We start from the raw sequence: 13330 nt of genomic DNA, 5'->3' as shown, positions 1-13330 counted from the left end.
GTAGCTGTGGCTCATGGACTTCAGTAGCTGTGGCTCATGGGCTCTAGAGCGCAGGCTCAGTAGTTGTGGCACACGGGCTTAGTTGGTCCGCGGCATGTGGGATCTTCCCGGACCAGGACTCGAACCCGTGTCTCCCGCACTGGCGGATTCTTAACCACTGCGCCGCCAGGGAGGCCCTGCACCACTTGTATGTTGATGAATAATCTACTTTGGGGTCAGAGATAAATGAACAGAGTGAGCAGAAAGTGCAACAGTTGTTGAAGTGATTTAAACCAGGAGAGGGCCTGTTAACCTGTTTGTCTTTATTAGTTTATCCAAAAGATTGATTTTATTTCCTTTTTAGCCAGAGAAGTCTGAGGTACACAGCTGGGAAAGCGTAAAGACCGAAGGAAGTCTGCACAGCTCATTCTGTAAATAATTATCGAGTGCCTCCGTGCACTCAGACTCACGGGGCAGTTAGACGATACAGAGCCTGTTGTTAAGAAACCTACAGTCCAGTAGTGTCTTTTATTGGGTAGAAGATGAATACTAGGAAGAGGTCAGTGGTGGCCTAGGTGCAGAGAAAGTGCTGGACAACCTCGGGAGGTACCGGTCAGGAAGGACTCCACTGTCATCAGGTAGCTTCTGTCAGAGACGGTAATGGGGTCTCCAGTAATAATAGAGTCTCGGAGCTGTTTGGGTTTTTTTTTACTGAAGCTGGTCTTATTCCTTTGACAGCTCATGAGGTGCTGCTGCTCCGAGAATAGGTGTTGGGTGTTTGCAGTTTGTTTTTGTATTATATGAATTAAGATATATGAGTAAAGATGAAGAGAAGATGTACAGAAAACTTTTCCCCAAATCACTGTCTCTGCTTTTTCTATTCATTCAGTCTTTTCATATTATTCGTTTGTTCATTCATTCTAACACTTGAGTGCCTGCTATATGCATCTACTGCTCTAAATACTGGGAAGAAAGTAAGATTCCTGCCCTCATGGAGCTAACATTATAGTGGAGGGACAGTAAACAGATAAATACAGTGTGTGTGTTTCTGTCTGTCTGCGTTTATGCACAGACATCTGAGCAGAGCGAGGGAGTGCAGGGGTGGTGGGTAGTGCTGTCTCAGAAGTGGCCGTCAGGAAAGGCCTCACTGGGGAGGCAGCGTTTTGTGTAGACGCCTGAGCAGAACGGGGGGCCAAGCCCTGGCTCATTTGAGTCTGAGGTGATGCACGTGTGGGTGCCGCCTCCTTGCCCTGCAGGTGAAGAAGTGGAGGACCGGGGAGGTTGGGGCCTGTTAGCAATCACACAGCAGACGGAGCGCGGCCCCCAGCTTTGGTTCAGAGCACCACGTTGACAGCGGCTGTTGGCAGTCCAGCTCTGCTTCCCGCCTTCCTCTCCCAGCTGAGGGCGGCTGCAGAGAGTTTGTCATTTACCAGCCTGTAGCTTCCATTTGGGTTTTAAAGCTCTGATAGTAGAGCACAGAGGAAAAGTCTCCGTTTGGGGGCGGGTGTATCTCAGAAGCTTCTGGGAGTGTGAGAACTTCGCTTTCAGGGCAAGCAAGGTAATTTTAAAAGTCACCTTCAAATCCTCTAGGAGAAAGTGTAACGAGGAGGAGTAGTGGAGGATGTTGTGAGAAGGTGGTCCCTGCGGTGGTCGTCTCCTCGCGCCCCGGGGCAGTGGTGGGAGATGGAGCCGCGCGTGCCCTGTGAAAGCCCGCGCGTGGCATGCGAAGAAGCCTGCGGTGCTGCCTGTCGAGCAGCAGAGATCCAGGCAGAGTGCAGTGAGGTGCATTTTCTGGCTGTAGAGTCTGCGAATGAACTGGAGGGGGCGCTGGTGTCAGAGACCTGGGTGGCGGTCAGGTAGTACACTTTGCTAGTGGTGTAGATAGAAGAAAAGGGGATCCGAGGATAGGTAGTGGTAGCAGGAATTAGAAGGTCGGATTTATAAGACTTGCAAGGGGAATTCAGGAGACCACATCCAAGGTGGAATTTGGCGACAGATTTCATATGGAGAGCAAATGAGCAAGGCAGATGAGTTTTCTAATATCGGTTCTCTAGATGAACCATTATGATGTTAATTTTTAATAGAGGATTAAATTAATTTCTGAGGTAGAGGCTACAAGAAAAAGAGTACATGGGAGATAGAAGAGCTCAACTCAGAACATGTTATGTTTGAGATGCCTTAGGACAATTTGTAAGTATTGGTTTGACACCCATTGACAAGTTTTTGAGTTATTTGCATTTTGAAGGAAGTGAAAGCCACAGAGAGGGGATGAGATGCCCCAGAGAGACAGTGCTGAAGGGAATGGAATCCTGATGAAGCTCCTTGTTAAAGGGGGCAGGGATGCACAGGAGTCAAAGACGGGGCGTTAGAAGAGGAGGAGGGAGTGCTCACAAGCAGGAGGCTGCCAACAGGGCGACTGCAGGGGAGCCCGAGGACAGGGCATCGCGGCTGGGGTGAGACTACAGGCAGAGCGTGTGACGTTGGGGCCCTGCTGGCTCTGCTTGGCTATAAAATTTACCTAGATCAGTGTTCAGACTTGTAGCTAATAATACAGAATATTAAGGGGAAAGGATCCAGGTTGTTTTTTTTTTTTTTTTTTTTTCATGAATGCTACAGTTTACTATAGCGTATCCCAGTCGTTGGACTGATCAGGATCTTGCCTAAGAAATAATCTACCAACCACTTGGTTTAAGGCAAAGTTAGGATGTGAGCCTCTATGTATGAATGAAGGGATAAGCTGTGTATTTAATACCTGGAAATAGAGGCTAGCCTACGTCCTTGGTGACTCCTCAGCATCTAGAGTACAGATGTAGATAGGCTTGTGTGTCTCCTGGGAAGTTGGGGTGTATTATGGCCTGGACAGAGCGTGGCTGTTTAAAACTCTGATCTTACCCAGCAAGTTTACACAGACCAGAGATCCAGCATGTAGCAGCATAATCTGCACTGGAAACCCTTTTGTATAGGAGCTGATCTGAAAAATTTATGTACATGACATCTCCTGATGTATTGCTAGATTCTTAGCTCAAGACCAGATCCTGGTCATGGTTTTATTTGATCTTTGAATGTTTACTGCAACTTTAACACTAGATGATAGTTTCTTTTATCAAGTGAAGAGAATAGAAGAAAAATCTAGAGCTCTAAAACAGCTTTTCAAAGTTTTTCAAACCATAATATTTGCAAGTTAAATACTCTGTTATGGAGCCAATATAATCAGTTTTTATTAATGGTAATATTCCTTAATTTTGGGGTGAGGTTGTACCCCAAAAATAGTATCTTCTTAAAAAGATATATCTTTAAAAAAGAGAATATCTTTTAAAAGCTGGGAAATAGATGTTTAAATAAGAGCATTTTTTTTTAATGTAAAATTATGCATGAGGCCTACATTCAACTTTGGCTTTGTTTACTAGGATCCATGTTCTCTCAAGCTATGAAGAAGTGGGTGCAAGGAAATACTGATGAGGTAAATTCTGCTTTTAGTGTAAACAGATTCCTGTTTATAAGGGACACTTACTCTAAGCAAGTTTTCGAGTTTTCTCTTTCCTTAGTTCCCTTGCTTAAGCAGCATGGTACGTCACTGCTTCCTTATCTAGGAGGTAACAAGAAGGGGTGGGCCCTTCCTAGCATCTCACAGTTGCCTGGTAGAGGCAGTGGAGGTATCCTCAGTCCAGAGACTCTGGTCCCTGAAAAATACCCAAGCAGTCAAGTTTCCATTAATCAGCAGGCACCGGTAGTCAGCGTAGAAACAAAAGCTCAGATGTTTTCTTCCTCACTGTCAGTTATACTTTCAGAAGTAGAGGCCTGCTTTTTTGAATAGTTAAGTACATTGAAAGATGAGAGTAGAAAAAGAAAGATGTTTTGTTTTGACCACCTAACATGAAAATAGTCATGATATCGGATAGACAGTGAAGAGCATGTTAATATATCACAACCAGAGGGTGGCCCGGGTCCTTTCATACACGGGAATGTGCTTCTTCCCAAATAAGTAGAAATGATATGCGTATACAGGTGTGTTTAAAACATTAATAATGTTTGCTGATTCTTCTAGTGAATAACCATTTTCAACAGTTTAATTACTTTTATAGGCCCAGGAAGAGCTAGCTTGGAAGATTGCTAAAATGATAGTCAGTGATGTTATGCAGCAGGCACAGTGTGATCAGCCGCTAGAGAAGTCCACAAAGGTAAGGATGCCTTGTGTTCTGATCGGGCGTGTGTAAAACTGAAGAGAATTCGGTCCCAGAGGTACAAAGACTGAAAAGGACATAAGGGAGCTTCTGCTTCTGCCGTTGAAGGATTAACTGCCATAGGAATTGCCCTCTCATTATAAACAACTAGAAAACTGACAAACTAAATGAAACAGCTATTTCCAGATATTAGACAACAGGCAGTAGAGGGCTTTCATCCTTGAAAGGAAGGTAACTTTGAGGTGATCCCTAGTTCACTTCCCAGAAGCAGTTTCCAAAGTGTAGGGAGGACAAACTGTAAGCTTCCAATGAATTTTAAAGGATTAAGAGCATACAGTTTCTTCTCTGACCATAAAGGAATTAAACAAGAAATCAGTAACAGAAAGCTATGTATGTGGAAGGAATCCCCTGGCTGTCCTGTGGTCAGGGCTCTGGGCTCTCACTGCTGAGGGCCTGGGTTCAGTCCCTGGTCGGGGAACTAGGATCTCACAAGCTGTGTGGCACAGCCAAAAAAAAAAAAAAAAAAAAAAAAGAGAGAAAGATATGTGGAAAATCCCCAAATATTTTGAAATTAAACAACATACTTCGGAGTAACCCATTAGTCAAAGAAGAAATCAAAAGGAATATTAGAAAATATTTTGGACTGAAAACACAACTTAGTAGAATCTGCCCTCCCTATTCGTGGGCTCCACATCTGAAGGTTTCACATCCATGGATTCAACCAGCCACAAATCAAAAATATATTAAAAAAAAAAACAAAACATTTCCATAAAGTTCCAAAAAGCAGGACTTGAATTTGCCATGGCCTGGCAACTATTTACATAGCATTTGCATTGTATTAGGTATTATAAGTAAGCTAGAGGTGATTTCAGATACACAGGATGAGGTGTGTAGGTTATATGCAAATACTGTGCCGTTTTATGTAAGGCACTTGAGCATTCTCGGATTTGGGTATCTGCAGGGGTCGAACCAATCTCCCACCGTTACTCAGGGACAACTCTATTTGTGGGATACTGCTAACGCAGTTCTTACAGGTAAATTTATAGCATTAAATATTTATATTAGACAAGAGGAAAAGTCACAGTCTTCTATCTTAAGAAACTAGAAAATGAGTAAATGAAACCCAAAGAAAGCAGAAAGAAGGAAGTAATAAAGATAAAAGTGAATATCAATTAGTTTTTTTTTTTTTTTTGGATCTACTGAGTCATTTACACTCTTCCATTTTGTTGCCTCTTCTCTCACTTTTCCCTTTCATGTGACTTTGGTTTTTTTGTTTGGGTTATTTTTTTAAGTACTACTTTAGGAAGGGGTGAATTGAATGGGTGTGATCAATCTGCCGTCTCTACCTGGAGGTCAACCACAGTAATCGTTAGGAAATTCTGACTTGCCCCCAACCGAATACTCTGTTTTTCAATGGCTTCACCAGCTGTGCCCACAAGAGCCACACAAATAACCCAGCAAATTGGAGGCAGCCACTTAGCACCCCCAGTTATCTGTTCAGGCAAAGACTCCCAGTTCCTCCACCAGCTTTGCTTTCTGTAACTTGAGTTGACTCACCAAGACTTCATGTGATAGGAGAACCTCTGCTCAGACTCTTCGTGAAGGTGTTAAACTACTCTTCTGTCGTTTACTTTATCAGGAGTTAGGAACACTATGTTAGTTACCTGTGTTAGTTACCTATGTTCAGATGGAGGCGTGAACTTAGATTTGGGTCCAGCATCACCTTTCCTTGCTAATAACTTTGTAGCCAACTTTTTACTCTTTTATTACCAGAGCTTGGTTTAATTTTGAACTTTTCACTGAGCTGATTCATACCAAAGCTCTGTTTACTTTTGCAGACTCCATCCTCTTTTCTATGTAAGGGTGATAATTTTTGCCTGTATTCACTGGCTCAGTCAAACCCAGAATAGCAAATAACATGATAAAGGTGTATAAAGAAGTGCGAGGTAGTTATTTTCCTGATTCCCCGTCGTCATGTTGATGATCAAATGTTTGACAATATGAAAATGTTTTTTAGAAACCATTTCGGAAGGCAGATGTGTAAACTTAAGGCTTTTCTTTGGACTTGTGTGTTTGACAATATGAGAATGTTCTTTAGAAACCATTTCGGAAAGCAGATGTGTAAACTTAAGGCTTTTCTTTGGACTTGTGTGTTTGACAATATGAAAATGTTCTTTAGAAACCATTTCGGAAAGCAGATGTGTAAACTTAAGGCTTTTCTTTGGACTTGTGTGTTCAGATTTTCTTACCATATGCTTTTCATTTCCAAGATACACAGATATATTTTGCTTTTAACCTTGCTAGACCTTCTCTTTGGCCGGCCAAGATGATTGTCCTGCCTGTCCTTTAGGAATCAGCAGTGTATTGGTATGGAAAAAGCAGTAGGCGGGCAGACCTCGTTCAGTCCATTTTTAGTATGTGTGACCTTTTGCAAGTTAATTTTCTCCGGTCCCTTCATTTCCTTATAAGTAGATCAGAGAGGTTGGACAAGAAAATCTCATAAGATCCCCTGTGATTCTCATTCCGTGAATGTGAGAAGTCCTGCACCCACAAAGGAGTACCCAACCCCTCTTTAACCCCTGTGGATACCTCTCCGCTTTGAATCGCCTGCTCTACGTTTGTCTATAGAAAGCACTTGAGCATTTAATGTAAATGACCTCACAGCATTACTGAATTGTTTCATGTGTTTGTGTCCCATCTCACAAATAGCAGGGACCATGTCTTCTGTGATGTTTGTTTCCTCCCCAGTGCAGTGAAATAGAGGGCTCAGTCTCAGAATCTTGGTCTTAGGAGGCCAGAAGATCAAAGCTCTCTGTTTTCTTTCTAAAGGCTTTGGCACATTCCATATTATGGCTCTGTCTTCCATCTAATGAATCCCCCGTGGATGGTCACGTAGGTCGGTTGGGATCGTTCCCTGTTACAAACAATACTTTGTTGAATGTGTATGTAAGTCTTTGCCCTCTCTTATGAGTATGCTTTAGAGTTAATTCCTAGAAGCAGAATTATCTGTCGAAAAGTAGATATTTTGTTCTAATATCTGTTGCCAAAACGGAAAGATAAAAGCAAGTCTGGGTGCCAGTCCTCGTTTTATAACCTTCAGGTGGGTTGCTTGGCCTCCTTAGGCTTCCATCCACTCGGCTGTAAATGAAGATAATTAGGGCATTTTACCTCCCGTGATTGTAGTCAGGTCCTGGCTGTCATGAGCGCTGGTATGTAGTAGGTGCTTACTAAGTGTTGGTGCCCTTCTTCCTTAATCTGTGATGGTAATGTGTCACTGGTTGTAGAAATGTACCTTACCTTTTTCTTTTCCTTTCTTTCATCAGCAATGACTCAAGACCTGAGATAAAGGAAATCTGCTTTTGGAAAATAAAAGAACTTTTTTCCTTTGGTTGGATTCTTCCCCACAGCCAGTGAAAACAGAGCACTGTATTTCTTCTCACTGTTGTTCCCAAGAAAGAATGGCAGACAATCCTAGACTTCCACCGTCGGCAGAGTGTCGCGTAGACACATCTGCACATGACGATCACACAGTGAAAGTCGTAGAGACAGAGTGGTGTTGTTTACATTACTAGAGAATTACTGGTTTTCCAATGGCAATAACCCACGTGTGGAAGAGTGTTAGTCCACTGGGATAGGCAGGGGCCACACGCCATGGGAGATGCAGAGGCGCAGAGCCGGTCGTTGATGCACCTCCCGTGGCGGTGACCCACCCCAGCGGCATCAGACAGCGGGTACCAGAGGGGCTTCGCTTGGTCTCCTGAACAGGCAGGTGGGTCGGCCCCTCAGGAGCCAGGCGGTGTGGTGCCAGCAGGTGGCTTTGCTTCCGGGGAGCGGGGTCTGCACAGAGGCGTTAATTTGGAAGGAAGCTAACGGGCCGTGGGTCAAGTCTTGGTGACGTTGTCCTCCCATTTGGTGACAGTGTATGGTTTTCACGTTTTCAGTGCTCCTGAGAAGCAGTGCTCTTAAAACCAGCTCCCCCGCTGCCGGAAGGGCGAGCCTCTGCGCTGCAAGCGGTAGGACTTGCTCCTCCGCGATTCTGGGCTCCGGTGACGCCACCTCCCCTCAGAGTACTTGGGGAAAGGGATGTGCAGCAGCCATCACTCCAGTTTTCCCCTGTGGCTCCTTGAACAAAATGTTTATTCCCAGATGGTAGAGTTGTTAAAGAAGATGGGCGGGCAGGCGTGGGGACAGAGAGGCACTCAGTTCTGACTCTCTCCTCTTCTTTGCTCTGCGCTGGGAAGTGTGCAGCTTGTGGCCTTTTTCTTCTGTCTGTGGGGTAATCAGAGGCCCCTCCCTGCACTTCCACTTGGTCGGCTTCGGGGTCTGGACCTCGCGGCCATGGGCGGGGCCGCCCGGTCGGCCAGCACACTCCGTGCAGGCGGTGGCAGCGCCGCCTCACCACACGGACTGTTGGAGGGAAAGAACGTTCTCTTAGGTGTTACTGCTTTTGCTCAGACTTTGCAAAAAATACATATATACACGTATGAATATATAATTATTAATCACCTCTGTCCTTGAGAAAGTCTTGAACGAACAGAGAATTTATTCCGCTGCAATATTTGGTTGTATAGTCGCGCACTGTTTCATCAGCAGAAGAAGCAGAAAGGCTGTGTATGAGTTTTTGGTACTATGTACCACCTCTGTTATTCTTCTAAAGTGAAGTATTCATGTACTTAAACCATATTCTATTTAATTGTGTTTGATTTTAAAATATATATATGAATTATATTTAAAATTGTGTCAACTTTCTGCTTTCAGGGCATTTATGGCTCCTCTGTTGAGATGTGTTGATTCTTCCCAATATTTCCATTTGCTTTACAAGAACCCAGAACATGAGCCACTCCCGGACTCAGCCTTGTGTTTGGAGCGTATGGCGTAGACCTGAGGTGTTATATTAGATGCATATGCTGTGATTGACTCACTTTGTTCTTTTAACAGAGTATTTCCATCCACTTCACTTTGCTTCAACCTTTAAATAACAGAAAAGCAATATAAAGGTCATAGAATAAACTGTGGTTTTGGGTGACTCTTGCTGCCTCTGCATGGTTTGGAATAACATTTTCCGTAAGACTCCAGGCTATTTAAACTAGTGCTTTCAGTTAAGATCTGTCCAGTCATGTCTTTGTGTGCGTTGTGGGCTTCGGAGCTGGAGATGTCGGTAGTTGTAAGGTTCTTATAAGGAAAAGAACAGCAAGTTTGAGACTGGGCTACTTTTTCTGCCCCGCCCACTGTAGGACACAGAGGCAGTGTGGCCTGAAACTGGTAGCCAGACGAGACATACGCTCTCACGGAGCTCCTTGCACTTATTTTCAGATTAGGATTGGAATCACCTGACCTCGAGTGCCAGGCTCTGTGTGGTGTGCCCACAAAATAGGGTTCCCTGGCAGGGTTTTTATAGGTTTAGTGAATCAGCTGAGCATCCGGCTTTATCATGATGTTGACGTCAACGCAGATTGTTTAAAAAAAAAAAAAAAAAAAGATGTTAGTGAAAAGGGGTACCGTCTGTAACTGGGCTTGTCTTCATCACTCATGTAAGATGTGACGAAAATTTAAAAAACAAGTATCAGCCTCGCCCAGTGAAGAGCAATAAAACACGGAGCGGCTTCTTGTAGCCTTTTCTACTCGGGTTCAGTGTCCAGGAGGAGTTTGTAAAACTAAGGAATTTACGGTTCTGAAGCTTTGGCTAGTTCAGTCAGAATTTGGAAGGGAAGGTCGCTCTGAATAGAAAAGTACAGACGACGTCTTTGTTGTTTTAAGTGCCGATAGCTAAGCACTGCTGAAGCAGCGGGCGCCTCTCTCACTGGCGGGCGCCTGTCTCATTACCGTGCCGTGGGGCCTCTTTGTACACAAGGCCCTCGTCCCTCCCCTCCCCCGCACACCAGTTGCTCGGACCGGGGTTGATCTTCTCCCCATCCAGACAGGCCCAAGAACAGTCTTTATCCAAAGAATTTTGCAAAGGGCAGGAGACATCCCAGTCCCTGTCTGGGGTGATAGCACGTATGAGGCACTTGCAAGTCTGGAGCCCTGAGCCGGTGCCACGTGGACGAGCAGAGATCTGTACAAGCAGAGATAACAGACACGAGAGCAAGTGGGTGCGAGCAGCTGCCTTGTAGCCTGGAGGTGGTGAAGGTTTCTGGCTCTAGTCCTGCATCCTTGCCGTGGACTCCATCAATTCCTCGGGTATCCCCAGGATGCACTTTGGCTTTTTAAAAATCAGTCTGAAGGGAGTTTTTCCTTCGCAACCAAAGGACCTTGACTACGATACTACCAGATTGCCGTAATCACTAATGATCGCGTGTGCTCAGCACGTTTGCAAAATGCTGGTGAATTCTGGAGAATTTTTCTTCAGTAAACCTTCCTTGGTCATTTTGTGTATTCTCTCAAAATGGAATCCTAAACTCACGGAACTAAAAGACACTCCCTCATTTTTCCAGGGGGGGGAGTTACTCAGGCCTGGGAAAAGGGCAGGTCTTTGGCCTTTTGTCGGATGGCCACCTTCTGGACCAGGGCCTTTGCACACTTCCCAACTTCCTTCTGAAGGATAAACACCATTCCCACTTTCAGCACCTACAATAAAACCCAGAAAATAGAAGGGCATTTCTGTTAATGAGTGATAAAAACTTCAAATAAGGGAGGGCAGTGATTATCACAAACTTTGTAAGTGCTGACCATTTCTACATACTAGGCAAGGTGTCTGGCCTTTGGCTGGGACCGGAAGCAGGAGTAAGTTTCCGCGGGACGTTCAAGGTTACGGCTTCAAAGACCCACCAGGACAGCTGCCGTGCAGGGCCCTCTGCAGATGAGCCCTGGGACGCCGCGGAGGCCTCTGCTTGGGCTCAAGAGTAGGAAGTGGGGTCCTACGCGGACACGGGGGCTGGGTGGAAAGGGCCAGCAAAAGCCTGGAGGGCGTTCGTGACCACGGAGGAAAGCCCGTCTGCCGCCTGTCACTTGGCGTTGGAGCTCTTCCCGCTTCGGGGTTCATGCCAACGGGTGCTTCCTCGTCTGCCTCCTCCACGCTGCCTGCTCTGGCTGGCGCACTGCCCGGGCACGGTGGGGCACCCCCGGCGCTGCTCCTCAGCTGCAGGGAGCACTCGTGAGCCCAGGCAGGGGTGGCTGGAGCCCGTCGGCGGTGGGCGGGCAGGTGCCCGGAAAGAGTGGCTTCCGTTCAGCCGAAGTCAGCTGGCGTTTGCCAAGAAGCAAGTGGGGGTTGTGACGGTGGCGTTTCCTCGGACGCCCGACTCCCCGATCTTGAATAGCCGCCAGGCTCGGCCCGAAAGGATCCCAAGCCGGCCTCCACCTCCATCCTGGTAAGAACCCCACCTGCGGGCACCTCATGGAACGGCTCGAGCTGGACCTCCAGACCAGGCAGAGCTCCCCATCTTGGCAAAGGGCCCTTTGTTGTTTCTAATGACAGAGCTGCCGGGTTAGCAGGTGTTCACCTACAAAGTGTTGATGGTGCAGGGACACAGGAAGGGGTATCCATTCTACCGAGGAGGTAGAGGTTGGAGGTTCATCTGAAGTGGGTGCTAGTATTTTTCACTCAAGACAGCCCTTTGAGCCAGTGATTTAACACCCTTTTCTTCCAAAACCCTTCCTGGCAGAAGTCACCAGGTTTCGTGACCTCTTGCCCGCGCCCTTCCACGTGGCCCCAGAGGGCCAGTTGCTGTGCGGCTCCATTTCCTCGCCGTCACCTGGTGACAGCGAGGGGTGGGCACCTTGACCCCGAGCCCTTCGGGCTGCTCTCTGATTCGGGTGGGCGTAGGAGCAGCCACAGCCCCGTGGGCCTCTCTGCAGAGCTCCGGGAAATGTGGAGCCTTAGAAGCGAGAAACAAGGGGACCAATGTAGAGTTATTACACGCAGGTGATATAAAAACCCCAAACTTGGAAAACCCAGCTCACTATTGAGCTGATGCCATGAGGTGATCAGCCCCTTCCGAGTTCTCCTTTAACGAGAATAACCAAGTACTCGAGTACTTGCTGTGTGCCGGGCACTCTCTCACGTAACCCGTGCGATGATCTTGTAAGTGCGTACTTTTTCCCTCGTGATAAATGAGGAGACAGGCTCTGGAGGCAAAGGAATTCTCCAGGGGGATCAAGTCCAGGCAGCCAATAAAAACATTCCATTAGCTTCAAGCCCTGGTTCTTGACACTTCGGTGGGCATCAAGATCCCCTGGAGAACGTGTGAAAATGGGTTGCTGGGCCTCCACCGCTCCGCCCGCCCACAGTTTCTGAGTTGGTAGGTCTGGGGTGGAGCCTGAGAATTTGCATTTTGGCGAATTCCCAGCTGCTGCTGCTCACGAGAGAATCACGGCCTTAGAACCTTTCCTGTAAATTGGGAAACGCATGTTTTCATCCCCTTTTATTGGACGTGCCCACGCTACACAGAAGTGTAATTTGAGACCTATTACTCTTTCGCACATAAATCCTCTGTCAGTATTCAGATATTTGGCAGAGCCGAGGGGACCCAGACACCAACCCGCCAACCCTCTGTCTCATTGCCTGGGCAGGTCTGAGGCCATCCAGGCAGGTGTCTCCCCCAGGGGCGAGGCTTGGAAGAGGCCCAGGCCAGCCTCGGCCCTCAGTGCATTTGCTGGGGACAGTGCACGTGTCATCCCTTCAGGGCTGAGTCCGGGCTGGTGGGTCACACTGGGGTCCCGGTGGAAGCTTTTGCACAAATCCTGCCTGGCCCACTTCCTTCCAGCTTGTCCCCCAGGTCCTCGATGCCACCTGCCCCCAAGACCCTGACCAGGCCTCTCCTGCCCCCTCTCCCTTGCTGCCTCTTTTCAGGTCCCTCCCGCAGGGCTCGGGTGCCTTGTTCCCCTTCCTGTATCTTCTCCCTTCAGCACATGCTTCCTGGGGGCCAGCTGTGGGCCTGTCCCCGGAGCAGACACTGCCCACCCTCCTTGCTGCCTAGGAAACAAACCCTGACGCATTGCTGGGGTGAGTGACCTGCTGGGGGCAGCCGAGGTGGACCCGAGGTTCATGGACTCCTGATCATCGCAGTCTTGCCCCGGAGCATGCCCACTGTTTGTTCCCTCAAGATACCATTTCTTCACGGTCCCAACACGCGCAGGCTGCGCCCTCGCCTCCCCTCCCCCTCCCCTCCCCCTCCCCTCCCCCTCGCCTCCCCTCCCCCTCGCCTCCCCTCGCCTCCCCCTCGCCTCCCCCT

At 47.4% G+C, this 13330-nt stretch overlaps 1 protein-coding gene across 5 annotated transcripts in view; it reads left to right on the top strand.

Moving 5' to 3' along the window:
• The window catches only part of AKAP10 (A-kinase anchoring protein 10), a 67047-nt gene that overhangs the window by 44847 nt on the left and 8870 nt on the right, over positions 1-13330 (top strand). For 3 of the 5 annotated variants that reach the window (XM_055090504.1, XM_055090503.1, XM_055090502.1), the window contains 2 exons: positions 3387-3439; positions 4062-4157. In XM_055090504.1, coding sequence (XP_054946479.1) covers positions 3387-3439; positions 4062-4157 — 149 coding nt within the window. Of the gene's footprint in view, positions 1-3386; positions 3440-4061; positions 4158-7483; positions 9192-13330 lie in introns of those variants that run through there. The other 2 variants (XM_024127603.3, XM_024127604.3) reach the window with 2 other exon arrangements.

The sequence above is a fragment of the Physeter macrocephalus genome, chromosome 14, assembly GCF_002837175.3.
Source record: "Physeter macrocephalus isolate SW-GA chromosome 14, ASM283717v5, whole genome shotgun sequence".
In the NCBI taxonomy this organism is placed as follows: domain Eukaryota; kingdom Metazoa; phylum Chordata; class Mammalia; order Artiodactyla; family Physeteridae; genus Physeter; species Physeter macrocephalus.
This window is presented reverse-complemented; position numbering and strand designations above follow the sequence as displayed.